At 37.2% G+C, this 14760-nt stretch overlaps 1 protein-coding gene across 9 annotated transcripts in view; it reads right to left on the bottom strand.

Annotated features, from left to right (window-relative positions):
* The window catches only part of gphnb (gephyrin b), a 124852-nt gene that overhangs the window by 57182 nt on the left and 52910 nt on the right, over positions 1 to 14760 (bottom strand). For all 9 annotated transcript variants that reach the window (XM_088324409.1, XM_088324410.1, XM_088324413.1 and 6 more), the window contains exons 2-4: positions 14671 to 14749; positions 3611 to 3668; positions 3425 to 3517 (exon numbers count right to left, since the gene is read on the bottom strand). In XM_088324409.1, the coding sequence (XP_088180535.1) occupies positions 3425 to 3517; positions 3611 to 3668; positions 14671 to 14749 (230 nt within the window). The remainder of the gene's footprint in view (positions 1 to 3424; positions 3518 to 3610; positions 3669 to 14670; positions 14750 to 14760) is intronic.

Genomic DNA, 14760 nt, shown 5'->3' with positions numbered 1-14760 from the left:
TTCCTATCTGAGACCTGGATAGAGAAGGTACCGAAAACTAGCTAAACCCAAACAGGGGAAGAGAAATACTATTATTCAAAGGTCCTAGTGTTATCGACACTTGGTGTCGGTATTGGTGACAACCTAATAGTTTGGTATTGGTCTGCAAAAGTGTTTGCGCAATTGGGCAATTTTGATTTGAAACATATACATAGAGAAGCTAGCGAGCTAGCTTGCTTACAACTGGGAGGTAAGGGGAAATACTATCAATCACACTTATTGTGATATGGATACTTGATTTCAGTATCAGTGACCATTTAAGAGTTTAGTATTGGTCTTCAAAAGGATTAACAAACATGGCTAATTTCCATTTGAAAGATACATAAAGGAGCAACGGAACTAGCTAGGTCACAGAGAAGCTAACGAGCTAGCTAACTCAATCCAAGAGGTGAAAGAAAATACTATCAATAACTCTCACTGTGATATGGATACTTGATTTCAGTATCAGTGACCATTTAAGAGTTTAGTATTGGTCTTCAAAAGGATTAACAAACATGGCTAATTTCCATTTGAAAGATACATAAAGGAGCAACGGAACTAGCTAGGTCACAGAGAAGCTAGCGAGCAGGCAACTTACTCCAAGAGATGAAAGAAAATACTATCAATCCCTCTTATTGTGATATGGATACTTGATTTCAGTATCAGTGACCATTTAAGAGTTTAGTATTGGTCTTCAAAAGGATTAACAAACATGGCTAATTTATATTTGAAAGATACACAGAGGAGCAACCAAACTAGCTTGGTCACGGAGAAGCTAGCGAGCTAGCTAACTCACTCCAACGAAGAGAAAGGAAATACTCTGGTTTCTGTATTGAGTTTAGGATTGTCTGCTTAGGTGTTGCTCGCACGGTTAATTTTGATTTGAAACAGAGAAGCTAGTGCGCTAGCTAGCTAGCCCACCCCAAGGAAAGAAGTACAACTAAAACCGAATAGATAGTTTAGAGAAAGAAAATCCTGTTAACATGTGTTTACAAGCGGTATCTGAGAGATAAACGTGGAGAAAACAAGGAGGTCCCGTAAGGTTTTTTTGTTATCGGCGCAGCGCTAATAAAGTCACAGCCTCAGAGTGCCGACGCAGATAACGAAAGGAGTCAGTCGGGAACATCCGGGGTGAAATCAGATATACGCTAATCTCGGACACCACCTCAATCAGGAGAAATCTGCCCCCGCCATTTTAACGTGATTGATGAGGGTGGGCGATAGCGCCTGATTGGCCGTCTTCGGCAGTGAAATGGAGGACATTGTGCGGTACTGCGCAAGCTAGTTTTTTTCTCTGGAGTCTTACTTCTATTTCAAGCAGTAAATTTGATATCTGGTTTTGTAGTCTTAGTGTAGTTGTATTTTATTAGTCATAGTATATGTAGTCTATTTGTGCAGTAGAATTTGTGTAGCATTTTTGCAATGACACTGTAGTTTCATTTTTTGGAGTACTGTATTTTTGTGGAATTTCTGCAGTAGAATCTGTGTAGCATTTCTAAAGTATTACCATAAGATTTTTTTGTAGTATATCTGTAGTATTTTTAGTAATATATCTGTAGTATTTATGTAGTATTACTTATTCAATTAGTATGTCGAGTATTTCTGTCACGATATGTTCGTAGTACTATTATTGTAGTATTTCCGTCTGTAGTGGTATTTTTGTAGTATTAATGTTGTTTCATTTTTGACATTTTTTTGTAGTAGTTCTTTTGCAGCATTTTTGTAGTATTTTTTTTTTTGTATTTCCATAGTAGAATACTATCTGTAGTATTTTTTCGAGTATAGCTGTAGTATTTTTTTCTAGTATATTTCCAGTTGTAAATAATTTAGTATTTCTGTCGGTAAATATCTCTATTATTATTTTTGTAGTATTCCTGTAAAAGTATTTTTGAAGGTTTTCCACAGTAGTATTTTTGTTGCATATCTGTAGTAATTTTGAAGTCTTTTCATAGTAGTATTTTTTCAGTATTTATTTAGTATTTCTTGTAATATTAAAGTACTTCTGTTGTAATATTTCGGTAGTAATTTTTTTTTGTATAATAGTATTAATTTAGTTGTATTTTTTTAATAGTAGTATATGTCGTATATCTGTGCAGTAGAATGTGTGTAGTATTTTTATAGCATTTTTGCAGTGATACTGTAGTTTCATTTTTTGCAGTACTGTATTTTTGTGGAATTTTCTGCAGTAGAATCTTTGTAGCATTTCACAAGTATTACCATAAGATATTTTTGTAGTATTTCTGTAGTATTTTTGTAGTAATACTGTTGTTGTATAATTCCATTAATATATCTAGTATTTCTGTCACAATATTTTTGTAGTAGTATTATTGTAGAATTTCTGTCTGTAGTGGTATTTTTGTAGTATCAATGTCAATTTATTTTAGAATTCTTTTGCGCTAGTTCTTTTGCAGCATTTTTGTAGTATTTTTTTAGTATTTTCATAATAGAATGTTTTTAGTATAGGCTATCTGTAGAATTTTTCTAGTATATCTGTAGATTTTTTTCTAGTATATCTGCAGTTGTAAATGTTTTAGTATTTCTGTTGGTAAATATTGCTCTCATTATTTTTGAAGTATTCCTTTAGAAGTATTTTTGAAATTTTTCCACAGTAGTATTTTTGTAGCACGTCTGTAGTAATTTTTATAGTAATATTTTTGCAGTATTTATTTAATATTTTTTGTAATATTACAGTGCTTGTATTTTTGGAGTACTTCTGTCGGAATATTTCTGTCGTAGTATTTTTGTATAATAGTATTACTTTAGTTGTATTTTTATAATATTCCTAAAGTATTTTTTCCCTTTTCAGAATGAATGCAAAATAATAGGTTGGGACCCTGTTTTAAGCACTAAATTTGGTATCAGTGATTACCCAAGAGTTTAGGACTCAACTTGGCATTACTCTGAACAAATTTGGTATACACATTATTCATTGAATTGAATCAGAGCAAAAATAAAGATCACTTACATATAGACCAAATCTGGATTTCAACATTAAATCGTAAGAATAATTCATATCGAAACCAAAAATACTTCCATTTCTAAACGCTGACAACAAACAAACAAAAAACAAAAAAATGCAAAAAAAGTGCTGGATACACACATACGGACACCTGCCAGCCTATTGTTATCTCTTAATTGCTTACACGATCGCAAATTAACAAATTAAAAAAAAGCGAGAGAATCATTAAGGATTTGACTTCAGCCTCTTTATTTCCCATGAGGCCGTGGGGCTAATTACACTGTATGGTAATCATCACTCACGAGCACACACACACTCTTGCGTCAGCAAAAAAGCTTAAAAGAGGAAAACGGTTCTTCTGTTGTCGCTACTTTGAAAAGGAAATTAGAAAAAAGGAAAAATTGTAACTAATAACCCAAACAAATAAAAGAGAAAACATGATCCCACCTCCGGGGTGACGTCCCTGGGAGCAAATCCGGTCCCTCCGGTGGTTAATATCAGGTTGAGCTCCTTTTCGTCGCACCAGTCCACCAACGTCTCCTATTAACACACACATTGTGGAAATATATAATGTATACATTTACATTATTTGTATAAAATAAGCTATATCACTGTTATTACCCAATAACCTACCTTGATTTCATCGATTTCATCTGGCACAATCTTGTAAGCAACAATCATACCACCCAGCCTGAAAGGGGAAAAAAACAATATGGAACAATAAAAAGTAGTAGTACTAGTAGTAGCAGTAGTAATAATATTAATAATAATAATAATAGAATAGAATTAAATTTAAAAAAATGAATAAAATAAAAGTAAAAATGGTTTACTGTAAAAGATTAAAAAATATATTGGCATATATTTATACCCCAAGATAAACCACTATATGAAAATATAGAAGTACCGGTAAGTAAAATGATCCGTTTTCGGAGTATGGAATTCCAAGTCGCAAAATATTTTACACATTTTAATAATCATTTTTATCATACTTATTATATTTTGGTTTATGTTGATTTTTTTAAGTATTATCAGTTAATTTACTACATTTGGATTTGCTTTTACTGTATACAATTATATTTGTTTTCTCTCTCTCTCTCTCTCTCTCTCTCTCTCTCTCTCTCTCTCTCTCTCTCTACCTGCCCGCCAGGCCACTCACCCACCTACCCACCTACCTACCTATCTATCTATCTATCTATCTATCTATCTATCTATCTATCTATCTATCTATCTATCTATCTATCTATCTATCTATCTATCTATCTATCTATCTATCTATCTATCGCTCACCCACTCTCTCTCTCTACCTACCTGCCAACCAGGCCACCCACCAACTGACCGACCAACCTACCTACTCATCTATCTATCCATCTATCTATCTATCTATCTATCTATCTATCTATCTATCTATGTCATGGCCAGCATGGTCGCCGTGGCGACCGTCTGGCCACGCCCCCTGGGCATCAGCTGAAGCAGATCAGCTAATTGCATGTGTGCTAGGGTTGTGGGTTGTGGGTTTTGCGGGTGCTGGCTCATTACACATTTTCCGTTCTGTTATGCCCTGTCCTGTTTAGTTTGAGTCGGAGGAAACTTGTACTTGCCCATTCTGAGTGTAAGAATGTTTTTGTTCTGTTTTGTCCCGGAGTTTTGGACGACTTTTATTTTGTTAAATAAAAGTTATGATTGTCAACGCAAATGAGTTCTCCCTTCCTGCCTCCGTTCTGGTCTGGTCTCCTCGTAACAATCTATCTAATATATATGTATATAGTATGCTATATATATATATATATATATATATATATATATATATATATATATATATCTATATATATATATATATATATATATATATATATATAGATATATAGGGCGGCGCATGTGCGACACAGTTCTGAGGTCGTGGGTTGAAATCCAGCTTCCGGCCTTACTGTGCGGAGTTTGTATGTTCTCCCCGTGCTTGCGTGGGTTTCCTCCGGGCACTCCGGTTTCCTCCCACATTCCAAAAACATGCATTTCAGGTGAATTGGCTGGTCCAAATTGTCCCTAGGTGTGACTGAGCGAGTGAGTTGTCTGTCCCCGTGTGCCCTGCGATTGGCTGGCAACCAGTCCAGGGTGTCCCCTGCTCACTGCCTGATGATTGCTGGGATGGGCTCCAGCATCCCCGCGACCCTACTGAGGATAAGCGGTGCAGCTGATGAGATAAGATGAGATATATATTTATATACCTGCGACTGGCTGGCAACCAGTTCAGGGTGTCCCCTGCCCACTGCCGGAAGATAGCTGGGATGGGCTCCAGCACTCCCGCAACCCTACTGAAGATAAGCGGTGCAGATAATGGATGGATGGATGTATATATATATATATATATATATATATATATATATATATATATATATATATATATATATATATATATATATATATGTCATGTCATGTCATCAGCTGCACCGCTTATCCTCAGTAGGGTCGCGGGGATGCTGGAGCCCATCCCAGCAATCGTCAGGCAGTGGGCAGGGGACACCCTGAACTGGTTGCCAGCCAATCGCAGGGCACAAGGGGACAGACAACTCACTCGCTCAGTCACACCTAGGGACAATTTGGACCGGCCAATCCACCTGAAATGCATGTCTTTGGAATGTGGGAGGAAACCGGAGTGGCCGGAGGAAACCCACGCAAGCACGGGGAGAACATACAAACTCCGCACAGTAAGGCCGATAGCTGGATTTGAACCCACGCAGGAGGTTCCCACGACCTCAGAACTGTGTCGCACACGCGCTAACCACTGCGCCGCCGTGCTGCCCACTATATATATATATATATATATATATATATATATATATATATATATAAAAATTATATATATATATATATATATATATATATATATATATATATATATATATATATATATATATATATATATATATATATATAAACACACATATAAAAGATTGCATTTTAAAATATATTGTATGTATTTTACAAATCAATAGAATATATCAAAATGTATAAAAACAAAAAAAAACCGTTTGTTTCTTTTTTAAAATCCTTAATAATGTTCTTCCTTTTAGATACTTTTTACTGTATTTTACTTGATTTGATTTGATTGATAAATACACGTTTTTTTTGTTTTTTTTCTGGTATTGATAAAACATTACACCTTAAAAAAAAATAATACAAATATATAACAAAAAAAAAGTTTTATATTTCCTTTCATCTATTTTCTAAAATTATTAGTACAGTATATTTAAGTAAATATACTTCTAATTACAGGTAATCATTTTAAAAGTGAAAATTACTTTAAGAAATTGACGAGAGAAAAATTTCTTTGCAAGCACGATGTCACGAGACCGGACCAGAACGGAGGCAGGAGGCAGGAAGGATGAACTCATTTGCGTTAACGATCCGTACTTTTATTCAGCAAAATAAAAGTCGTCCAACACTCGGACAAAACGAAACAAGGCTTACAGACGATCAGAAACTTAGACTAGGAATACGAACAAAACAGGCTTTTACTCAAAACGTGCAAACACAGGTTTCCTCCGATTCAAACAAAACAGGACCGAGCAAAACAGAACAGAAAATGCAAATGAACCAGCGCCCGCAATACCCACAACCCACCCTTAAGTAGCACACACGCAAATTAGCCGGTGCCCAGGGGGCGGGGCCAGCCGGTCGCCACGGCGACCATGCTGGACACGACACACGGAAAAGTGTATTCTGGATAATATTGATTATTTTAGGTATTATTTTGTCATTTTACTATATTTTCATTTTCTCTTCTAGTATTATTCATCTGCTATTTCTAAGTAAATATTTTTATTATATGTATTTCTTTAAGAATGGACAGGGAAAAAAAATCTAAAATTGATAATGTTGTTCATTTCTAGTATTATTTTCTCATGTTTCTAGATTTTTTCCCCCTGCTTTTTAAATGTATTAATAATAAAGTATTTATTTTCTTATCACTCTTATTTTACTTAGAAAATAACACCTCTATATTTTTCATATTATATTTTCAAGATATTTTCTTTAAAATAAAATGAGAAAAATAATAAAATGTACAAGTTGGTCTGATAATATAGCAGTAATTTGTCATGATTACCGATATGCTTCGCCTGTGCCCGCCCCTTTGGCGCCAATTGCCTCGGGCTCTGATTGGCTCTCTGTCCCTATTCAAACCCACTCCTTTCTGTCCCCTTTTGTCAGTCTCTCTGCGAACCTCAGTTAACTCTAGGCAAGCCTTTTTCGACCATGACTCCCACCTGTTTTTGATCCTGTCTGTCCCCCGGCATCGAAACCGTTTTTGATCCTGACTACGTCTACTCTCCCGTCCTGGCTTTCGACCTTTTTTGTCCCCGACCACGTCTACTCTGCTTTCTTGGCTTACTCGCTTACGACGTTTTTGCTCTCCTGTCCCGGCTACTGATCTGTTTTTCCGTTCCTGACACCGCCATCGCTCGCCACGGAAGATCCACTTCCGCGTTCAGAGCGACCTGCTTCCCGCGTCCAGCAATCACCGGATCATGGGTGCAACCCTTTCTCTTTCTTCAACAAAGCTTGTGAGAAACGCAACGCAAGTGGGTCCTGTCTCCGTTCTGGTCCTGACAATAATTATTCTAATGGAGCAGAATAAGATCTTTTTTTGTTTAATGTATTTATTTTAAGAATTGAGAACCAGAAGAAAACATACAAGGTTGTTCAGTTAGAGTATTATTTTCACATTTTTAAACACTTTTCTCTTGTTTTTCTATTGTTATTAGTACATTATATTTGATTTTGGATTTTCTCATTTTCCCTTTTTTTCCCAACTTTTCTAGAAAAAAAAATGACAATTCTCTAACACTCTATGTCGATGACTCCCCCCCCCCAAAAAGAGCACCATGATCTGATATTGCAATTATTTTGAAAAATAGATTCATAATAAAGTGAAATAAGAAAAATAATACTTAGAATGGGCGAAAAAGTATTTCATAGATCCCTTAACTACCAGGGTCGTAAGGGCACTACATCCTGTAGTGCAAGAGTGGGCAAATATTACGAGTCAGGGTTAAATCATTTGACCTAGGGGCCAATCCTGGAGACCTATCCCATTTTGTTACATTTCTTTTGAAAAAGATTATTAAAGATCATACTGGTTTTGAAACACTCACAATTAAAGCAAAATACTACATTAAGTCCCTGTTATAAGCTCTGAATTTGATATTTAGTTTTGTAGTATTACTGTAGTTGTATCTTAGTAGTGTTTCTGCAGTTGGATTTTGTTATAGTTTTGTAGTATTTTTTTGTTGTATTACTGTATTCTTTAGTAGTATTTTTGTACTAATTCTGCAGTAGTATTTTTGCAGTATTTCCACCGTTGTGTTTTTGTAGAATTTCTGTAGTATTTGTGTAGTATTTCTCTAATGGAAGTGTTCCTTTTTAATCTGTAACATTTTTGTAATATATTTGCTGTATATTTGGGGTATTTTCATAGTAGTACTTTTTTAGTATTTATATAGTAATATTCGTGTTGTACATCTGTAGTATTACTGTACTTTTATTTTTGTGGTATGTCCATAGTATATTTTTTGTTCTATATATAGTATTTCTGTAGTATTTTTGTATATCACTTTAGTTTTCGTTTTTTAGTATTTTGTAGTATATCCATAGATTCTGGTCTGTGCAGCCCTTTGAGACTTCTTGTGATTCAGGGTGTCACAAATAAGTAAGACTTGACTTTCTAGGGAAACAAGACAATCATTTGACTTGCCTTCCATCTGATCAAATGACAAAAATACTAAAATCATCAACATTATCGGACGTTTCAGGAAAAATTTAGCCACTCTTTTAAAAAAATGTTTTCTGGTGGACTCTAGTTACTGGGCGTCTTGAATCACATCACAAAATATGCCCTTGAAAACGACAGAATGCCCTCTCTTGGAAGGTCTTAACCCACGGAAGAGGAAGCTAGAGCTAACTTTAACGCTCTCTAGCGGTTAAACCGAGTACTGCACCTCTTCCCCAAAACAACCCGAAGCTCAAGGTGAAGTCCCGGATCAGACACTCGTTATGCAACCTTTTTTTGGAGCTATTTTTAGGGCGAGACTTGCAAGCCCGTGTGACGTTAAACCCAGGGAAATGTCATTTATAATTCAATGATACACACGAAGCAGCTTCTGAAGTGATTTCCTCCTTGGGAGGGATGATGCTTTCCGGCATCCCTGTATTTAAATATGTGCGTGGCGTGTGCATGTTTGTGGGTGGGTGGGTGACACCTCAGGAGAGTAACGGAAGCTGTCAAGACAAATCAGCTCTCACTCCCTCTGGCGGGCTTTTTTTACGGCGCTCGATTTCAGCCCAAATGAAAATATGCTCGACACAAATAACAAGGGTTCCTTCCCACTGTTTCCAAGGCAACCTATCCCCATCCCAGCTACTCCACTTGCTCATCACCGAACGTGTTCGGATGAGAGTTCGGGGGGACCCGCAGGATGTTTGCCACTTGTTGTGCGAGGCGACATCGGAGGGGGTTTATTGGGGGTCCCCGGCCTCGTTTACAAAAGGGATCGATATGTCATATGCTAACGAAAGAATTTGTCATCCCCACTCTCCTAAAATGAAATTCCCAATTGTGTGCATTATTCCCGTTTGACTATTGCTAAGGACGCTTTTTTAGAAATCAGGCCTCTAAAGCGTGCCATTGAAGCTCGCCAAAAATGAACTGCACTAACAGGTCGCAATCCATTATCCCCAGTCGAATATTCCTGAGAAATGTGGCTGAGAGGGAAAATATATGTCTTGTGTAAACAGTGCTCATGTGACCGGGATCTATTATCCCTGGTCGACTATTGCTGTCATCAAGGACTGGTAGAGGGCAGGTTAAAAATACAGTATGTGTGGAGTTGGGCCGGCTACTTTGCGGATTTTTGCATAACATGGGATTTCTGGTCTCCATTAACACATTCATACATTCAAACCATCTACAACTATTTTCTGTTTCCAATAATAACTTTGAAGGGTAAAAAAAAATAGGGCGGAAAAACATTTTTGGGGGTATTTGTATAAAAAAAAATCATAGCAAATATATAGAAATCACGAGGAGAATTTTCTAAATGTTATAATATAATTTTTAAAAAGTGTTCAAAATGTGCAATTATAACAGGCCTTGCAGCTCTGTTTTGCTGTTTTTCCCACCAAAAATGAACTACACTCAGGCGGCCGCAATCCATTATCCCCACTCGAATATTCCTGAGAGGGAGACGGACAACTCACTCGCTCATTCACACCTAGGGACAATTTGGACCGGCCAATTAACACGCATGTTTTTGGAATGTGGGATGAAACCAAAGCGCCCAGAGGAAACCCACGCAGGCATGGGGAGAACATGCAAACTCCGCACATGGTTTGAATCCATGTCCTCAGAACTGTGGCACGCACGCTCTAACTGTGCCACCCATAATACATATATAACCCACGTAAGCACAGGGAGAACTTGAAAATTCCACGCAGGAAGGTTCGATCTCATGACCTCAGAACTGTGCCGCAGACGCGCTAACCACCCATTCACCGTGCTGCCCTGGGAGAGTTTATAAATAATATAATATGATTTTAAAAAAAAATTCAAAATGTGAATTTATAACAGGCCTCACGGATCTGTTTTGCTGTTTTTTATCAACCAAAAATGAACTAAACTCATGTGGCTGTGATCCATTAACCCCAGTCAATTATTGGTTTGGGCCACTAAAGTGTGCCAAAAAGAGAGAAACAAAATATATTTTGGGAGGTGGATTTGTAAATCACAAAAATATGAAGGGTAATTAATCGATTTTAGGGGTGCAATTTGTAAAAAAAGATAATTTGGAAAATAAAATAATACTAAAATACTAAAATAATATATAAAAAAAGATGAGATAGTTTGAGATTTCAATGGGAGGTGTGTGTCAGAGGCTGTGCTATGCTAGTAGTCTGGGCCGAAAAGATTCTCTATGAATAAAAGACGAGCGGTGTAAGAGGATAAAGGCGGGATGAGACACTGAGTGAAAAAGTGAGAGCGCCGAGAGCTTCGCCGTCAAGGGTGCGCTTACTCAGAGTGTGCGTTTGTGTATGTGTGCTTTGCACAAATCTCTGTGGTAGTGGGACACTTTTAAGATGAAACCCATCTGCCGGGGTGATTTTATTAATAATAAACAAGCTTTTTTGCAAAGGGCACTCACAACTTTAGTTTCTCTTCGTTTGCGGGACGCTCGCTTTACCGGGGCAAATACACCATCACACGACAGACGCACGCTCGCAGCCCATTAATGGCGGTCCGTATGTAGGCAATCTCTCAAGGGGTCACCGCGCCACTGATGGAGAGAGGAATTCGCACGATTTCAGGCGGAAGGGAGGACGTTTTGTGTCCCTCCGTCCATCTATATCTATCATCTATATCCATCCATCTATTCATCTATTCAGCCATCCATCCATCTATCTATCTATCTATCTATCTATCTATCTATCTATCTATCTATCTATCTATCTATCTATCTATCTATCTATCTATCTATCTATCTATCTATCTATCTATCTATCTATCTATCTATCTATCTATCTATCTATCTATCTATCTATCTATCTATCTATCTATCTATCTATCTATCTATCTATCTATCTATCTATCTATCTATCTATCTATCTATCTATCTATCTATCTATCTATCCATCTATCAATGTAGGGAGCTAGCTAGCTATCATCCATCCATTCATCCACCTAGCTAGCTAGCTATCCATCCACCCACCTAGCTAGCTTTCCTTCCATCCATCCACCTAGCTAGCTATCGACCATTCCATCCGCCTAGCCAGCCATCTACCCATTCATCCGCCTAGCTTGTTTTCCATCTATCCATCCACCTAGCTAGCTATCGACCAATCCATCCTCCACCCATCCATCCACCCATCCATCCATTCATCCATTCATTCACCTACCTAGCTATCCACAAATCCATTCACCTAGCTAACTATCCATCAAGTCATCTATCCATCTATCCATCCACCTAACTCGCTATCCACAGATCCATCCATTTAGCTAGCTATTTGTCTGTTCATCCATCCATCCATGCATCTATCCATCCATCCATCCATCCATCCATCCATCCATCCATCCATCCACCTAGCTAGATATTCACAAATCCATTCACCTAGCTAACTATCATCCATCCATCCATCCATCCATCCATCCATCCATCCATCCCTCCCTCCCTCCCTCCCTCCATCCATCCATCAGTCTATCCATCCATCCATCCATCCATCCATCCGTCCATCCATCCATCAGTCCATCCATCCATCCATCCGTCCATCCATCCATCCATCCATCCATCCATCCATCCATCCATCCATCCGTCCATCCATCCGTCCATCTATCCGGCCATCCACCTAGCTAGCTATCCACCCATCCATCCATCCATCCATCCATCCATCCATCCATCCATCCATCCATCCATCCATCCATCCATCCATCCATCCATCCACCTAGCTAGATATTCACAAATCCATTCACCTAGCTAACTATCATCCATCCATCTATCCATCCATCCCTCCCTCCATCCATCCATCCATCCATCCATCCATCCATCAGTCCATCCATCCATCCATCCATCCATCCATCCATCCATCCATCCATCCATCCATCAGTCCATCCATCCATCCGTCCATCCATCCATCCATCTATCCGTCCATCCACCTAGCTAGCTATCCACCCATCCATCCATCCATCCATCCATCCATCCATCCATCCATCCATCCATCCATCCATCCATCCATCCATCCATCCATCCATCCATCTATCCACCTAGCTAACTATCCAGCCATCCATCTATGTAACAAAGTTTTCCAGGGGTCCCCCCACCACTGATGGAGAAATAAATTCCCATTATTCCTAGCAAAAGGGACATAGTGTTAAGTCTGAAGATTTGTGAGAATGACCAACTGTCCCTTTATTTTTCGGTAACGTTTTTTCCTGCTTCCTTTTTATGCGCCGCATCCTTATTCATAAAAACGATTGCGGATTTCGCCTCCTCTTTGTGAAATTAACGACTCCTGCAGTCGCACTGAGGCGGAGGAGCGCTGCGGCGCTTGTGTTGTTGCCGTGCATGCTGGGAAATTCCCTCCTTGCGTTCCAGAGATATATTTAGTCCATTTGTTAAAAAAAATGCTGTTTTTATTTACATTTTTTTAATCGTCATGAAAAATAGAAATATTTATACAATAAATCTATTACATTTATGTGTTTATGTTTCTACGTATATGTGACATGATGTACATAAAAACAACTTTAAATTTCTTTTCTAAAAACGGAAGTATTGAACTTTAATCACTGTTTTTGTGACTTTCCCTATTTATGAAACTTGGGGAAAGTGTTTTGGAATGTCATATATTTTAAAAATAGAGGAAAATGTATTTTTTCCCCCCATGATTTTTCAGTTTTTTTTTCTCAATTTTTGACCACATATATAATATATATATCCATCCATTCATTATCTGCACTGCTTATCCTCAGTAGGGTCGCGGGGGATGTGGAGCCCAACCCCAGCTATCTTCGGGCAGTGGGCAGGGGAGACCCTGAACTGATTGCCAGCCACTCGCAGGGCACACAGGGACAGACAACACACTCATTCACACCTAGGGACAATTCGGACCGGACATTTAACCCGAATGCATGTTTTTGGGAATGTGGGAGGAAACCTGAGCGCCAGAGGAAACCCACGCAAGCACAGGGAGAACACGCAAACTCCACACAGGATTTAAATCCATGACCTCAGAACCGATAATATAGTAATATAGTTTAGTAATATATAATATTAAAATGTTGTATAATATGATATTAATAATATTATTCAAAAATGCAATGGAATGAGAAAATAATCTTTACACGAGCATAATATTTCAAGGAATCGTTTGATTTTATCCTTACTACAAAATACATTCTACTCCATATTAAATTATTTATTACAAAAAAATCATATTTTATAGTATATGTTTTTAACTTATTTTTATTTCATTTTAAAAGGAGTTAAAATAAGTTACAAATATAACAAATTGAAAAAAATCATCCTTAAAGAGACAGTGGGTATTATTTGGATATTATTTATATAATTATTATTATTATTATTATTTGGCCATCAAATATCGCTGTATTCTATATCTTTATTTTATTATTTTATTTTTCAACACAAGGATACTGCTGGAAGTGTGAATTTCCCTACGGGGATGAATAAAGTATATATCTATATATCTATCCATCTCTATTATGTAGTGCAACCAAAGACGAGTGTCAGCTCTCTCTTGATAAGGCTCATGTTTCTTTATATATAAATAATGCAATATATTAAAAAAAATAGATTATATATATATATATATATATATATATATATATATATATATACAATAAAAATCCATTATTTTAGATATGTTTGTGTATGTACACACACATATATAATATATAAAAGATATATAAATATGATAAATTAAAAATCGTTTATATATATTTGTATGGTAGTTATATTGAATTTCTATGAATTATTTATTAAGTTTTAATGTGAACCAATGTGTGCCTCTGTATTAGGTGTTCAGGGTTGTTGGGAGGGGATTTCATCGTCTTATTGTGAATATTTGTTTATTATTTCATTGGCTGAAAGGTGCTTTATAAATAAAATGGATTTAAATATCTGATTACTCACAAAGATGGATCATGGACGAGATCTTTGAGGTTGACGCCGCTGCGGTCCTCTGCCAGATTTCGGTAACAGCTGTCACTCACTGTGCATAGA

Source organism: Urocampus carinirostris, chromosome 20, assembly GCF_059441175.1.
Source record: "Urocampus carinirostris isolate Australia breed hairy pipefish chromosome 20, RoL_Ucar_1.0, whole genome shotgun sequence".
Taxonomy (NCBI): domain Eukaryota; kingdom Metazoa; phylum Chordata; class Actinopteri; order Syngnathiformes; family Syngnathidae; genus Urocampus; species Urocampus carinirostris.
The sequence above is the reverse complement of the archived record's forward strand: the minus strand, read 5'-3'. Positions and strand labels throughout refer to the sequence as shown.